We start from the raw sequence: 14,640 nt of genomic DNA on the forward strand, positions 1-14,640 counted from the left end.
TTAATCCCCGCGAGCGCACTCGGGCGGGACCAAGGCATGCAGGCGCCTCCATGGAATATGTGTTTCGAAATGGTGTTTGTGGAAAGGGACCTCACCAAACCTGGCAAGTTCACCTGTACAGGTCCGGAATCAGGCGACGGCAGGGTGATCAGACATGCTCAACAACGTTTATGTGCTTCCTCGCGTACGGCAAATTCCGTACGCCACCGAGGGACCGGCTGCCCCAGTGATCTCCCAGAAAATGGGGGACCCAGCGCGACGATCATACGCTTCCTCCCAGCCTACCTGCCTGCCTGCGGCACACCCCCTCCTCCACAATAAGCCCCCCTGTTGCGCTGCACTTTATCACGCTAAGCGCAGCGGTACTTCGAACTTTATGCATAATGGCATTGTGTGCTCCTCGCAACCCCACTCTTCGACCTGCAGGGCCACGTATTCTGGCACCGGGCATGGACGATGGCTCGTAAAGTATCCTACGCTATGCAGGACAGTCCTGCTTCACGAAGGGAATCGGCTGGTCCCGCCCGGACGATGAACGCGCCACAGAGTCGCGACGCAGAAACTAGAGCAACCACAAAAAGCAACAAGCATCTTGATGAGACGCGATTCGCGCCTACGAACAGCGCAAGAGGCTGAAGCTTCCGTCGGCGAACGGCGGCAAGAGAAGCGAAACATTATCCGATTAACTATCTAAGTGAGACATCCAGTAGACATTATCTCCTCCACCTTGTTTTGTTGTTGATATTACGTTGTCCTTGACCCACAAGCTGCACTCGGACAACAATTTCGCGTCCCTCCCTAAGCCATTGCGCTTGTCGGACAGCTGATCAGCATTCCAGATGTCAGGCAGTTCCAGGCTCTTCCAGGAAAGCTGCATGCCTTTCGTGACAACTGCACGGATTATGTCTCGCTGCTCTCCATAACCTTTGAGCGGGTCAGGTATCGTGATGTTAAAGGTGAACGAAACCTTGTGGCCTGGATCTACCGATTCTGGAAAATCCTGCGAAGGGTAAAGCTGCTTCACATGAAATCCAGAACTGAGCACCAAGACCGTGATGTGAAGCTGAGATTTGGTTGTGTTCCTGAACACGAAGTCTATTTCCTGGCCACCCGAGAGGTTGCCCCCGGAAATCTTCGGTTTCAGAGTCAGCTCGAACGGCCCAAGCTGCTGAGACGCGTTGCCACTGAGGCGGAGGATTTGTCTGAACCGGGTCAAGTGAGCCAAAGCAACGGCAGAATTTGTGGCCAGCTGAGCGACGTTGACGCCTGTGAGGTCCAACCCGCGCACCGGACCTTCGTACCCGGTCAAAGACGGAGATCCCGTGAGGTCGATGCCGCCATCGTCTCGCTTTGTCACCCTGAACACGGCGGCATCGGGCCCGGAGCTGTCGCTGGGTTCGGTGATCTCGATATCTCCGACAATCCTATCCTGGAGAGCTGCATGCAGCGCCTGTTGGAATTCGCTCCCCAGACTGGGATCGGCAAGCACTTGGAGAATCTCATCTCCCAAACTCCATCGACATGGAACGATCCAGTAGGGGTGTCGTTGCAAAGTCAGTGCGTGGAGGGCTGGGGCCCTGCATTCGAAGTCGTCAACTCGATCCACCGAAAATGTCACGTGTGTTGTAGGCGGATATGTTGTGAACTCGGATCCCTCTCGAACACCGTGAACTTTACCGATGGGAAGATAAATATTCTCCCCGTCAAGTCGCACGACGAGGGGCGTTGCCGAGATCGGATCCTTGTCTCCGAAGAATACCAACCTATCTCGACCGTATACTCGAGGAGTTTGTCCGTTGACCTGCTTGACTATCTGGTCGCGCAGGTTCCGGTAAGTCACAACTGCCTCGCTTGGCCGGTTCTGCTTGAGGCACGCCAAAAGGCCATGGGTGAATGCGCCGTAAGATCTGCCGTTAACGGTCTTCTCCGCAGCCTTTTCATGACTTTCGCAGGCTGCCATGAGCGTGAACCCATCTGGGTTGATGGACCAGGACATTTCCAACTCGCCATTACGGCAGCTCGATTCAACAGCAGTCTCTAGGATGGCACCTTCGTCGGCGGGAAGGTTTGGGATGTTTGTCCAACCTTCTGGGGTTCGAAAACGGCCGTCAGTCCTCCAGGCACCACCCGAGTGGCAGCTGTCGAGGATGACAACGGTTCGAATCTTCTTCTCGTTGAGTATTTTCAGCCACTCATTCAACTGCCATCCCCTGACTGCAGGCTTTCCGCAGCAAAAGTCCATTGTCACTAGAGATGGGTCTGTCGATCTCCCGGGGGGCGATCTGCTTGTTGGTTGCAGCCGTGCCCCATGCCCAGAGAAGTGAAAGAAGAACATGTCGCCGGCACTAGCCTGTTCAGATACGGTGTTGAATTCCCTCCTGATGTTGTCAAATGTAGGCCAACGATCTGACGCCTCCGTGGGAAGCCCTGACGAGGGTAGAGGCGAGGTAAGGACGCAAGAGTTGTCCAGCTGGAATTCTTTGCGAAGGAACTCTTCAACCCCCCCGACATCGTTGACACAGCCTTGTAGGTTACTAAGAGAGAGAGATTCTCCTTTTTCACTCTTCCTCGAGCCGTCATTCAGGTAGAAGTCGATGCCGACAAGCAACGCAAATCGCTTCTGGGCGGCTGCGAAGGCCATAATTGACTGCCGGGAGTGTCTTTTAGACCCTACTGCTAAAATAGCAGTAGATGTTCCTTGTTTCTGTGCGGTGTCTTTCTAGGGCTTTCGGCGGCTGCGGAGCTTGGGTCCAGGGCTTGAAACTACCTGGGATTCCGGAGTACTGAGTCGTTCTCCGCAGTCGTTCTTAAGGACGGACAATACTTGGCGGCTGAAAAAATCCACCTGGGCATATTCCGGCAAGGCGGCCGCATAAATGCTACCTAACTGTGCCTAAAGGGACAGCTGACGAAATGCATTAGGCTAGCGTAACGTTAAGGACAGTTAACCACTGTCGTAAGTGTGCAGTCTATCCCACACCCACCTTTGGCTGTAGCCTTAAAATTGGAGAGACACACCTCCCCTCTTCCACCGACAATGCAACCAATCCTGTGTCCAACAATTACCACCAAACAAGGTTTCGAGGAACACATTCCAGTGGGGCAGCAGCTCCAGTGGGGCAGCAGCTCCAGTGGGGCAGCAGCATGAATGTGACATGGCAAGCCTGAGGGATGGCCGACGAAGTGCATCAGGCTGGAGCCGTCTGGCGACCGATCACTGGTGCATTCGCAAGGAGGTCAAATCGGCAGAGCCTGGAGGACATAGCACGCTCTGCCTAGTCAGCTGAAAACCTTGAGACGCGCCACGGCGCTGCTAAAGACTAGACGGCCTCCAATAAAGAAGGCTAAAGGGTGATTACAAAGAATGCACTTCTGTCAGCTGAAAGCTTAGTGGCATATCACACTGCAGCGCCAGCCACGGATATGCACGGCCAGCATTAAGTATCTGTAGTTTCCAATAGCAATTCAAGTGTGTTGCTAGCTTGCTATAGTGGTGTGTGGCCTGGATGTGATTCTAATCGGGGCTGGGCTCGAACGGAATAATGTGTCTGCCACCCTTACTCGATACTAGGACCTATTCTATTCTGGATTTTGAAGCTTCAAAGATCGCAGGTGAGTTAATCCCTCGCAAAGAATTCGGACTACTAACGAGCCGCTTCGAATTCCCCAGAAGAGTCAGTTCTCTAGATGACAGGCACTCACGGACCGCAGCAATGGCGGACCTTGAGGAAGCTATTCGCATGTCTCCCACCATGTCACTCAGATCGGGCTGGACGGCTAAACAACGCCGGAACTCGTCTAGGCTACAGATACTCACGGACTGGAGCGATGGCGGACCTCGACGAAGCCATCCGACTAGGACGAGAAGCCATCGATGCTACCCCTCTAGATCATCCGGCCCGGGCCGGATGGTTGAACAACCTCGGAAATCATCTACGTAGTAGATACTCACGGACTGGAGCAATGGCTGATCTCGAGGAAACCATCCGACTAGGACGAGAAGCTATCGATGCCACCCCTACTCTTCTATTATTAATTGTCGTGTATAGTTATACTTGTTTAACCGGCATGCTTATCATGCACGTTAATCAATTTACCACCGACGCGCCACAGCCCAATCATTTCCGTTCTGAATCTCTGGTCTATGCTAACCATTGACTTCGCTGACTGACCAGCCATTCAGTCGTAGCTTCACGAAACGGTCCAGCTCAGTAGAACCATCTTCCCGAATACCATGTTCCTCCAGGTCCTGCAGTATTCTGTCGATGTATTCCCCCGCAGCAGACAGATGGAGAATGTGGGCAATAGCGTTATGAATCGAGAGCAGCCGGGGCGAAGGGGGATCAATGGTTCGTGATTCGGTGAGGTAGAGCGTTCGAGTGATGGGAAACTCGTACTCCATGATATCTTGGATGAAGGTATTGATTCGGTACGTATGCAGCTCTTGGTCAACGGGCTCAAAATAGATCTTGAAGTCACCGAAGAAGCCGTGAAGCCTATGAGTGAGGGTCAGGGCATTACGAGGTCGATCGATTTCGGTTCCTTCGACCAGGAATGCAGCCCCACTGTCAAACATATTAAGAATCGCCAGTGCCGCTTCCTTGGGAGGGTCCTAGAAGAATGGCAATGAGCAAAGGAGGACGGGTTGTGAGAAGTAAAAGCACGTACCAGTTGCTTGCTTGCATTGAGCTTAGTGAGTGAATGTGGCATAATATGCGCAACTTCAAGAGAGTCGTAGCCCTGACCCTTCACAAGAGGGTTTCCATCGTCATCTTGAGCTACGCCGCCTTGCCTACGCGCATCTTGCATGCGCCTGAGGGCCTCCCTATCGTCAAACTTCCGTGATATGACGCAGCGATGACGGTCGCGGAGTAGACAAGCGCCTCGAAGAGCTGACACACGTTCTGGCGTTCCAAGGAAGTTCTGTCCTTCGCCTCCCTGAGCTCGTTGGACTGCTGAGTGGGATGCAGGGGAGGGCTGGGGAGTCTTCTTAGTAGACGATTTCACTGTGAGAGTGATGGTCAGAGAGCGACGCGAATCACGCGCAGGCGATGATAACATACATGGTAAGAAGAAGCTCTCGAACAGGTACTCTGCAAAGTTGACGAACGAATCGTGGAGCTTGGCCTGTGTGTCTTCATCGGTCAGGTCGATGTCCTCCTGCTCCGCATCAATTGCAAGGCCCGCGGACTCAAAGAATGCACGCAAGAAGTATCCTTTGGACTCCTCAGAACGCGCATACTCGTATGTGAGCCGGACAAGTTTCACTCGGTCATAATCCTTGCAGCTGCTATCGGGAGCGTCGAAATGGTTTACCAACCGATTGAATCGGTGACCAGCTGAGAGGCGTTGAGCTGGGGTCAAGGGAGGTTGTGCGGAGAAATCAAGGATCCCTTCGAGCGAGGATTGATGGCGATGAAGCGCTTCTGCAGGCGGCATCGTGAGAGTGTCGTGTGGTTGGCGTCGCGGCGGAGTTAAGATCTGCAAAGAAGTTGGTTGGTGAAGTCTTCCAAGGCGCGTCGAAGATATCCCACTGTGTGTGTTAACATTGATGAGACGCGGGGCTGTGATATTTTAGGTAGGCGGTGAGGTGATAAGCGGGCAGAATTATCTTATCACCAGCAGGCCATACTCTAGTAGGCAATTGCAGCTTAGGTCTTCAGAGCCACAACCAGAATTCCCCGTCTTGTATAGTTTTATTGGGTATTTAGATGCCTAAATAATATGGAAACGCATTCTTTTTGTCATTAGATCTATGTTGCTGTTGCAGCTCATGGTGTCAAACTCGAAGACCTCGAAAGCAATCAGCAGCAGATCACGGTTGAGCGTTACCTTTCCTAATCAGGTTAGGACGCTTTCAAAATTCTAGACCTCAATTGCTTCAGGAGAAGGCAGCAGATGTCACAACTATAGAAGCAACAATGAACGTCCGATTTGTGGACGATCAAGAACAGGACCCGGCCGTGCTACATCGACGTCGCCTGCAAGCGAAACGCACATAAAACTACCGGCAGCGTAAAAAAGCGAACCAAGACATTAAGGCCACAGATGATCTGGCCGAGTTGTTGCCTCATACAGTGGAGTCAGGGTCGGAGATTGGGCAGACGGGACCCGAGAATAGTTCGTTAGCCGACACTGGGGAGTTTAGACAAGATGAAATCTCTTCCGGGGACATTTTTATCACCCCTAGCCAGGAAAGCGACGATTCCGGCATAGATGCCATTGAGCCGGCCTATTACGACGAGGAACCAGTCAGCGTCCACTACGCCGAAGAGCGCGAAGATCCTACAGAGTGTCAGAGTCCAGAGTGCTATGTTGAACTGCAAGCGGATCCTCCTGATGACAACACCTGGACTGATGTGCAACATGCTGCACAGAAGTTTATTCAGCAGTTTCTGGTCGGAATCCATGGTTGTAGCGCTCATGTCACATATATCGGGATATCGGATTCCGGATGTATCATGCTATTGAAGCTTTCTTCCTTCATCATAGGCGTCCATCGCCACCTGCCTCGTCATCGGCCTCGTCACCGATCTCATGATAGTCCTAGCTTTTCCTTGATTTTATCAATAGCTAGCTGAAGCCAAAGACTCCGGACCATCCGGAGCCTCTCGGCCGTCCGAGGTCATCCGAGGTCATCTTCATCTATAAGACTGACCTAGCAGACCTCAATTAGATAGGAAGAATAGCAAGAGCTTCTCACACATATGATCCTATCCATCTGCTAGATGCAACAGCTCAGGAGCATCAAGAAGCTCTTGCTGCGCACATCGAAGCTGAGGGAGCACATAACCACCATGGGCTTGATCAACTGTTCCCCCGCAACGTGCCTCATACACTCGACAAACAGCATTTCTTCACCCACCAAACTTATAGTGAGACACCGAGTCTGAGCCCTACTCAATGGCAAGAGTTATTCTCTAGCTACACAGCACGGCATTTCGACGGCAAGCCCAAGCAGGCGTGCCTCCACACTGAACACACAAACCAAACTCCTCCGGCCATTTCATTTGACATCGATAGCATCTTGGGTTTCGTGACTTCTCCTGCAGCGGCGGCTCGCGGTATCCGGTTTTATTCTGCTCCTCAGTATCGTCAGAATATTTACACAGATGTTCACCTGACATTGGATCGCGTGGATCCAGATCCGGAGCGGCCCCGATTGATCCCCTCACCACTGAAAGGCGTGCCGCATTTCATCTTCGCGAAGGTCGAAGGAGCCGATTTCATCACACTTCACCTGTTCTTTCCACATTTGCCATGCTACCGCGACTTCCATCGGTTAACTGACGAGCAGCTCTCGCGGTGGTTTGATACTATCTTCTATCCCGCTGTCCGTCAAGTCTATGGTGTTGATCGACTCCAGCACCTACCGGCAAGTTATCGTCACGCATTTGCCACCTGCCGTGCTCCTCAGGTAGAGGATCGTCTGCTCGAGACCCCTAGTTATCGGACCCAACTCCGGATGTCCTATTTCCTACCACCGCAAGGCTTACAGCAACTGTGGGACCGTGTTCTTGCGGCAGTACGCCAGCCAGGATTGCAAGACTTTCGCGATCCTGGGCTATTCATTCAGGCAAAAGGCACCAAACTTCTGTTCAAATATCCTAATGCCCCATTCGATTTGCTTGCGGTCATAGAGAACTTTGACTGCAAACTACACCGCGTCCTAGACTTCTCCCACGTATGCTTAGCACGCAGACGGCGTAGTAGATGCAGGAAGGGTCGTCCGGAATGTGGAGGTAAATATACGCCTCCCCAGTGCATACGTACCCATACTGGATGCCTTTACCTATCATGTAGGAGAAGAGCTGAGTCACAACGGCAGTGGTAAGTCGTCTCGTTGCGAATGCAAAACCCTCGCCCTCCTGGTTAATCACATCACGATCTGGTTGGATCTCGGAGACCAGTCCTGTGACAATGTCCCCGCGTCTCAACTTGTGTGGTGCCTTGTACTCGACCGCGACTGCAGGAACTGAAGAGGCCGGCAAGCCCAGCGATCCCAACGGCCAGTCCAACAGGCTCCATGGCTGCGTGCTTTGGTTGCCATGAATGAATCTGAGGCGGGGTGCCTCTTGTTATAGGCGGCCTAGTGAGGCAGCCAAGTTTCTTACACAGCCACATACGGCAGCCTGCACTTCATGTGCAGCCAACCTGAGGGGGAAAAGATAGAGCCTGCCTACATCGAACGGATCTTCAAAGACTGCCACGAGGCACGCGAAGAGGTCATTGACTTCAAAGGCATTCGAGGGACGGTAGTTTAATTCATACTGGCATCGTATTTATATGCCATGCGGGCGGAGAGGTCGTTCTTGAGCGGTATTAATCCCGTGCACCAAGGGTCGTACTGGCTCGGCACTCCTTCTCCGTAGCTGACCCTCGTCATCTTAGTCCCTCGCAGTTCCAAGGCCACCCGGCCTGACGTCCTGCTCTGCACCTTATAATCCGTGCAGGCGAACGCGGCTGCGCATGGTAATCCCCTGCGAGTAACGTCACTCCGCTGCCATGGCTGCTTCTTCTGACACTCTATTTTGGTGCTTCTGGACGTCAGCATAGATGCGCAAATCAGGCCATACTACCTTGTGAGTTGCATTAAGTGGCCCAGTAGATTGGCCTGGACTCGTCGATCGGCAGGCGATGCAGAACCTGATCCAATGATCGGCTAGAACTAAAAGAGGAAGAAGAAACCTTAAGCTTGCTTGGGGTAGTCAAAGGTAGTACCGGCGCAACTGGGGTACCACTTTGTACCTACTTGGCCGCCGCGATATCGACGTCAATTACAACTGGACACGGCATGTGGGCACTTATTCGGAATTTCAAGACAAGACCTTATCGCTAGCCACCCTATAGCCAACGATGTGGAGGTCATGGCCCTCACTGGTCCAACGCCACCAGTCCATCTGGTTACCCATCTGATCGCCGAGGCGGCGGAATGCCAGCCGGCAAGGCAAAACGAGGCAGCCTCCGACGCGGTGCAGATCCTACGTAGAATGCTGCCGGCTGGGGTGATCAACCATACAGACTTTCATCCCCTCCGCGACCGCCCAATTGCCATCAGCATCGAGACCAAGAGCCGAGGCAGGGCGCAGTCAGAGACAGCCGAGCTACAGCTGGGCACATGGCACGCAGCGCATTGGCGATTCCTAGAAGACCTTATTTCTCGCACTGGTGGCTCTCTTGATGGCTTGCCCTTTCTGCCGGCTGTGAGTGTGCAAGACCATGGCTGGAGCTTTGCGGCTATGATAAGGGAGGGCCACAGGACCGACATGTGGACAGAGTACTGCTTTGGGTCGACGTCTAATGTTGCTGGCGTGTATGAGGCGATGTGGGCGAGGGAAGTGTAATGGCCTTGGTTTAAGAAGAACGGTTTTGGTGTTAAGGATGACGAAGAACATGTACCTAATAGCGCAGCATGGATTTAAAAGGTGATAGTTTAAGTTTCAGTTCCTTCAACTTGGGCTGATCCCATGAGAGTCACGGACAGATAGGCGGCCAGGGACATTGGAGAGGGAGCAGCCCCTGGCTCATATCTTGCAGATTCTGTCCGATAAGACATTAATTTCCTGAAAGAATACCACCTCTATTTCTGACCGAATCACTGACAGCCATTTTCAGGATAGACACTGGTCTTACGAAACGTCCGTTATAAACACGGTCTAGTCTAGGTAGCCTATATAAATCAGCAGGCCGCAATAAATAACTACTATATGGCGGCCGTATATGTATCACCAGCCTTATTTACTGCTAATTGATATGGCAAATTCCGAAGAGAAAAATAGAGGTAATTGGAAGAAAGAAGAGGATAGGCGAATTATCAAACTTCGGAAAAAAGGCAAGAAGTGGGACGATATCTCGTCTCAGCTTCCCGGTAGAACCAAGGTCGCGTGTTCTCGACGTTACGCTCAATACCTATCGGGAAGAACAACTCGCTCGAAATTTTACAACCTATACCTATTGAGCTTGCATCTAGTACTGAAGCCGATATCGCAGAAGCGCCAAAATAGAGAGGAACTTCCGGGTATTGAACAGACGCTAGGACGAATGCAATACTTAGGGGAAGATTAATATTTGCGGAAAGTTGATACAGCGAGTCTCTTGGCCAATTGCGTATGAGCAGTAAGGTTAACTGCCTCGGCCTTTGCACCATAAGAACCGATTTTGATGACATCAATCTCACTCCACTCAAAGCATTAAATATCGTAATGGTCTGGATCACGACTTTCGGGCCAATTATGTCCCCGGAAACCAACCTACACGCGTGTTCTAGAAAAAACATTCATTTCAATTTCACAATATTTAGCTAAGCTTTACTTGGATGAACCTTCCTAGCGTGCACGGACGAAATTGTTGTTTCTATTGTAATCGAGGATGCGCTGTTGTGCCACTTGTCCATTTCGGCGGTCCCGGCCTCACTACCCCAGACAACAAAGAGTACTCCACAACAGTAGCCCACAACACCAAGACCAATAGGCTGCAACGACGACAGAATAGTGTCCCCTCCCGGACCCAATGCCTCGTCAGGATGCACGTCTTGAACACAATAAAGAGGGTCGTTTGATTACTGACCATGAGATGCTTGTCTTCCGCTTGTCTACCGGCTGCAGCCACGGCGGATAAAACCGGCAGGATGCGGTGTTTTCTCAGCCAACGTTGCTGGAAATGCATTGACCCATTGCCGCCTAATACTCAAACCTGGAGCACACCGAAACCAGGGTTGGACATCCTACGAACGGGAATCGAATTCATTCGATGCCAAGTCTTACGAATGTCGAATCGAATTTCTTGGCGTTCGATTCGCATCGAATCAAATGGGCGCACTCCATTCGACATGCGAATCAAATATGCCACATTTCATTCGACATCGAATCGAACGGCGCTAAACATTCGATCGATTTTCGATCGATTCGGTCGAACAGGGCTCCCGATTGCAGAATCACGTAAGGGGTCCTAAACTTTAGCGTAATTGATCGATGCGTTAAGAAGCTACTGGCGTGATCTTACGTGACGACCGCAATTCGCTGCACCATTCGCCACGGGTTAGGGTTAAGAAAAGTCAAGACGGATATCTATCTCGACGCGCCCATTCTCGACGCTCCGTTTCTTTAACACGATGCATGACGATAGTCACTCGAAACAATGTACGGTCGCGGTGATTTGCGCCACGGACCTGTGGTGAGTGCCATCCGCTATATGCTGGACTGTGAACCTGAGAGGCCGCTTCTCACGACAGTCGATCTGACTATCTACGTCTTTGGTTGTCAGACGAGTATATGGACCAAAATGCGCTACTAGCAAGAGGAGTGATCATTCCCTTTTGCCGTAGCGGCATTGCGATATTGGCGAGCTGGCGGCCACGTCATCATAATTTGTCTTCTAGACAACATGGCTATCGTCACCTAGAACATCAGCCTCACCATCCAGTGACGATTCATAGTGGTCATCAATGAAGGCATGTCTGGTTACACCATCCCTTATATCGCGATGCTACGTCAGCCGACTGGGTTCGGGGCCGCTTTCGTGGTTCCAGATAACCGAAGGCGTACACGCATTTTAAGTATCGCACCTTGCTACTGCCGATAGCTTCAGCTATTCCCGTCCTTTGTAGCCCGCTTTCTATCATGGCCTCCATCTGGTCATATTGACAAGGGGGAGAGGGGCCATCGAAGCAAGTCTGAGCAAAACACAAGTTTATTCCGGCTTGCCAGTAGAAAGTGAACAAGTGGTGCTTAGTGCTGGCGGGGGAAGGGGGCGGAAGGCAGTGGATGACGGGGTATTCACGAGGCGGATTTTACCAGACGGTGGGGCTGACGAACATGTGATTTGTTATCAACCCGAGACTGGCCGGGAACGCCCCGTAATTAGGCACAAATGACTTCCAGGCTGAAAGGTAACTTACATGGGCTTGATCAAAGGTCTTAACTGGAAGCTCGTTGGAATCTCGCGTCGTCGGTCGATGCACTGAGATGGTACACTGGGCATTGTCGGGCAGCGTTTGTGTTTTGCAATGGTGATAGAAAAGCAATATAGACGCCTAAGCTCCAACTTAAAGACTGGGTCCGCATTCTGGCGGATTTCTGACGAGTTTACGGAGGAGCATTTCAAAAGTCTTTGCCCACACTAAGAACGCCATATCCTTTGATCCCTGTCAGGTACTTGACAGTACATGAGATGACAGGTAGCCGTAGGTGATCGCCCGCTGAAGACACTATCACTTTAGTGGCTTCAGGGGCAAGGCAAGTGCAGCTTAGCGGACTTGAGTCGCTAGAATGTAGGGCTTCTTAGCGCACTGGTTATTGCTCAATGTACTTAATGTACAACATGCAGCAAAAAGCAATGTGTGGCTTGGGCGCGAGCAAAGACTTTTGAAATGCTCCTCCGTATAAGTTTACTGGTTAATTGACGAGAATATCTGTCGGGTGTTCTGAGCCTCATGATCTGGCCCTTTTCCCTTCCTCACTTTCTTAACTTCCTATCGTTGATTCACCAGCTCGAGCCACCAGGGGTGCTGGGATGCCACGACGTACGTGACTGGAGGCGGATCACCGATGCTTACACCAAGGATCTCACCTACTTCGGCCCATCCTTTGACTCGGTTTCTCTCCCGGTCTTCCGGTGTCAAAGCCCACTGTGAGTGAGAATCCAGAGCCGAGATCAGTTTCTCTACCTCCCACATTCCATCCCACCCGGATAGTTTTTCCTTTCTCAGCCGTTGCTCCAAGAGCCGAAACCAGGAGCCACTGGGGAGCCCTTGAGATAACCTCTTGACCGTGACCCACTCCCAATATGCCGGGAAGTAGCCACTGCTCTCTAGATCGATGATCCCACTGACTCGTTTGTCGGTGATCATGATATTACCCCAATCTAAGTCTCCATGGGTGAACACGTTCGGCTCATCGGTGACAGCTATGCTTCTGTGACGAATATAGTCGGTAATCCGCTGGTCCCACAGGTAATCTTTTATTCTCTCCATATTGAATTCTGTCGAGTTTTTAATCCCAGCACGCAGAGGCTGTCTCTGCAGAAGAGCAGCTTGGATGTGTGGAGAATGTAGTGTTCGTAGTTGACGGATGAGGGAAACCACTTCATCAGCTATGAATTCCCGTTCGTGAGGAGATAGCATGGGCCAGGCGGTTTCCAGTGTTACTCCGGGCATCTTGCTCATAACGAGGTGCTCATAGTCCGCGGATAGATAGTACTGGTGGATGAAGGGCACTGGAATTGACGTCCTTGCCCTGACGAGCTCAAGACTACTCTTCTCTGCGCTGAGGTTGGATCGGCCAATTCTGACGGATTTTCGAATGTCCCCATCAATTTGGATAACGATCTGTCGGTCGGTAACTGACCCCATGGAGAATGGATGCGCTATCTGATGCAGCACTTCTACGGGCGTGTCGGTCGGAGGTTGCAGTTCGACAAAATGCGTATTGTGGAGGTAGTATAAGGTAGCCTCCCGCCGAGTGCGACAGCATGGCGCATTGACAAAAAAATAATCATCTGATATAGGAGCATCGAAGAAACTAGCCATCGCTTTGGTTGATAGAAGGTTTGCTGTGTTTACTGTGGAAGGTGGGCAGGAACAAGATATACAAAAGGTAGTGTCATTGAATTTGGGGCCAAAGTGAGCAGACATGCGTTGCCTTCATGAGCCCCCCGCTATCTACCATAAATTCGATACATGCATACGACTCGTATGTGTTTAAACGTGGGTTCTCAGCCACTCGTCATTGTGGAACCAACCACTAGTCATCTCCTGACTCTCACCAATGAGGATGCTGCCTAATTTAAGTGACCACCACAGTCAGTACTTATCTATGGGACATGGCGCAGTGCACTTACTATCCATAACAAATCCGCCAGCGGAAGGCATTGTCAACACTTTCTTGACCACCACCGAGATTGCTTCACCACACCCGGCACAGGTTGTGGCCTTAGATATGTTATTGTACCCACACTTGCCGCAATTCACCATGGCGAAAGATTGTCGACGTTTGAATAGTACTGAAGATCGATCGTAAAGGATGGATGCGTTCCGATTACTGTGAGGCTGGAGATACAATGCTCTATTGCTTAAATGGCTGTTATGAGAAGGGGATATCAGCAAAAGATATATTCTTTGGGACATCAGGCGGCTTGAGTTGATCCCGTGCGTGGCTGCCTAAAACCCAAAATGTACTTGCGAACCCCGCATCGCGCATGGGATGACCACACAATTGTGAACATCAAAACGTTGCGCGGAGGAATTTGGGGTGTGACTCCAAGACAAACTGAACGACCCCCAAATCGCATGACAAGTTGCGGTGTGGCCGCTGTGTGCATGTGAACTGATCTTCATTTCGACTGCCTCGGGTGCGTGTCCGCTCGTCAAGCACACCTTGAACCTACACTCCTGCCTTCCTTGGTATGCAGGAAGAGTTGGAAAAGGAATCGCGTCAAGGCAACAACATGCAGGATGCCACACTGAGCCAGGCAGGTCTCCACAGTGCTATGGGCGGATTGGTGGCAAAACTCGGGTGCCCTACCAATGCAGGGTCTCCATACCTTGCATTTTGGGAGACATTGAAGGTCAGTAGGCGCATATGTAGAAGGTAAGTGGAGCTTCTTGGATTCTAAAGTTCCTTGCCTCTGAGATCCTTGGTCAAA

General features: G+C 51.4%; 8 protein-coding genes across 8 annotated transcripts; 4 read left to right on the forward strand and 4 right to left on the reverse strand.

Moving 5' to 3' along the window:
- Nucleotides 1-682: 682 nt before the first annotated feature.
- On the reverse strand, nucleotides 683-2,754 carry BGZ61DRAFT_593624 (caspase domain-containing protein; the record flags this gene model as incomplete). The annotated part of the gene is made up of 1 exon (XM_046256801.1): nucleotides 683-2,754. The coding sequence occupies exon 1, from the start codon at nucleotides 2,639-2,641 to the stop codon at nucleotides 683-685; it is 1,959 nt and encodes a 652-aa protein (XP_046096432.1). The 5' UTR covers nucleotides 2,642-2,754.
- Nucleotides 2,755-3,747: 993 nt separating this feature from the next.
- On the forward strand, nucleotides 3,748-4,020 carry BGZ61DRAFT_316863 (uncharacterized protein; the record flags this gene model as incomplete). Its single annotated transcript, XM_046238878.1, has 1 exon — nucleotides 3,748-4,020. A coding segment is annotated over one exon (273 nt), but the record flags the coding sequence as incomplete, so codon positions are not given.
- A 56-nt stretch (nucleotides 4,021-4,076) lies between these two features.
- On the reverse strand, nucleotides 4,077-5,528 carry BGZ61DRAFT_402798 (uncharacterized protein). Its single transcript, XM_046243097.1, has 3 exons — nucleotides 5,064-5,528; nucleotides 4,669-5,006; nucleotides 4,077-4,612 (listed from the first exon to the last, which is right to left on the reverse strand). The coding sequence occupies exons 1-3, from the start codon at nucleotides 5,437-5,439 to the stop codon at nucleotides 4,148-4,150; spliced, it is 1,179 nt and encodes a 392-aa protein (XP_046096434.1). The 5' UTR covers nucleotides 5,440-5,528; the 3' UTR covers nucleotides 4,077-4,147.
- A 651-nt stretch (nucleotides 5,529-6,179) lies between these two features.
- BGZ61DRAFT_304373 (uncharacterized protein) lies at nucleotides 6,180-6,416 on the forward strand (the record flags this gene model as incomplete). The annotated part of the gene is made up of 1 exon (XM_046238719.1): nucleotides 6,180-6,416. A coding segment is annotated over one exon (237 nt), but the record flags the coding sequence as incomplete, so codon positions are not given.
- Nucleotides 6,417-7,003: 587 nt separating this feature from the next.
- Nucleotides 7,004-7,528, forward strand: BGZ61DRAFT_297211 (uncharacterized protein; the record flags this gene model as incomplete). Its single annotated transcript, XM_046238644.1, has 1 exon — nucleotides 7,004-7,528. A coding segment is annotated over one exon (525 nt), but the record flags the coding sequence as incomplete, so codon positions are not given.
- A 1,438-nt stretch (nucleotides 7,529-8,966) lies between these two features.
- BGZ61DRAFT_296295 (uncharacterized protein) lies at nucleotides 8,967-9,332 on the forward strand (the record flags this gene model as incomplete). The annotated part of the gene is made up of 1 exon (XM_046238632.1): nucleotides 8,967-9,332. A coding segment is annotated over one exon (366 nt), but the record flags the coding sequence as incomplete, so codon positions are not given.
- Nucleotides 9,333-12,383: 3,051 nt separating this feature from the next.
- BGZ61DRAFT_463707 (kinase-like domain-containing protein) lies at nucleotides 12,384-13,592 on the reverse strand. The gene has a single exon (XM_046247430.1). The coding sequence runs from the start codon at nucleotides 13,523-13,525 to the stop codon at nucleotides 12,470-12,472; it is 1,056 nt and encodes a 351-aa protein (XP_046096438.1). The 5' UTR covers nucleotides 13,526-13,592; the 3' UTR covers nucleotides 12,384-12,469.
- On the reverse strand, nucleotides 13,583-14,197 carry BGZ61DRAFT_463708 (uncharacterized protein). The gene is made up of 2 exons (XM_046247431.1): nucleotides 13,837-14,197; nucleotides 13,583-13,776 (listed from the first exon to the last, which is right to left on the reverse strand). The coding sequence occupies exons 1-2, from the start codon at nucleotides 14,120-14,122 to the stop codon at nucleotides 13,697-13,699; spliced, it is 366 nt and encodes a 121-aa protein (XP_046096439.1). The 5' UTR covers nucleotides 14,123-14,197; the 3' UTR covers nucleotides 13,583-13,696.
- Between the last annotated feature and the right edge of the window lie 443 nt (nucleotides 14,198-14,640).

This window comes from Ilyonectria robusta (assembly GCF_021365365.1).
Source record: "Ilyonectria robusta strain PMI_751 chromosome Unknown BGZ61scaffold_35, whole genome shotgun sequence".
In the NCBI taxonomy this organism is placed as follows: Eukaryota; Fungi; Ascomycota; class Sordariomycetes; order Hypocreales; family Nectriaceae; genus Ilyonectria; species Ilyonectria robusta.

Excerpts from the sequence above, each read along its gene's own strand:
- BGZ61DRAFT_402798 (XM_046243097.1), bottom strand. The coding sequence starts at position 5,439 with ATGCCGCCTGCAGAAGCGCTTCATCGCCATCAATCCTCGCTCGAAGGG. Across the intron at positions 5,007-5,063 it reads CGAGAGCTTCTTCTTACCAT|TGAAATCGTCTACTAAGAAG; the intron begins GTATGTTATCAT and ends TCACTCTCACAG. Across the intron at positions 4,613-4,668 it reads TCAATGCAAGCAAGCAACTG|GACCCTCCCAAGGAAGCGGC; the intron begins GTACGTGCTTTT and ends CCATTCTTCTAG.
- BGZ61DRAFT_463707 (XM_046247430.1), bottom strand. The coding sequence starts at position 13,525 with ATGGCTAGTTTCTTCGATGCTCCTATATCAGATGATTATTTTTTTGTC.
- BGZ61DRAFT_463708 (XM_046247431.1), bottom strand. The coding sequence starts at position 14,122 with ATGTCCCAAAGAATATATCTTTTGCTGATATCCCCTTCTCATAACAGC. Across the intron at positions 13,777-13,836 it reads TGGCGGATTTGTTATGGATA|GCAGCATCCTCATTGGTGAG; the intron begins GTAAGTGCACTG and ends CACTTAAATTAG.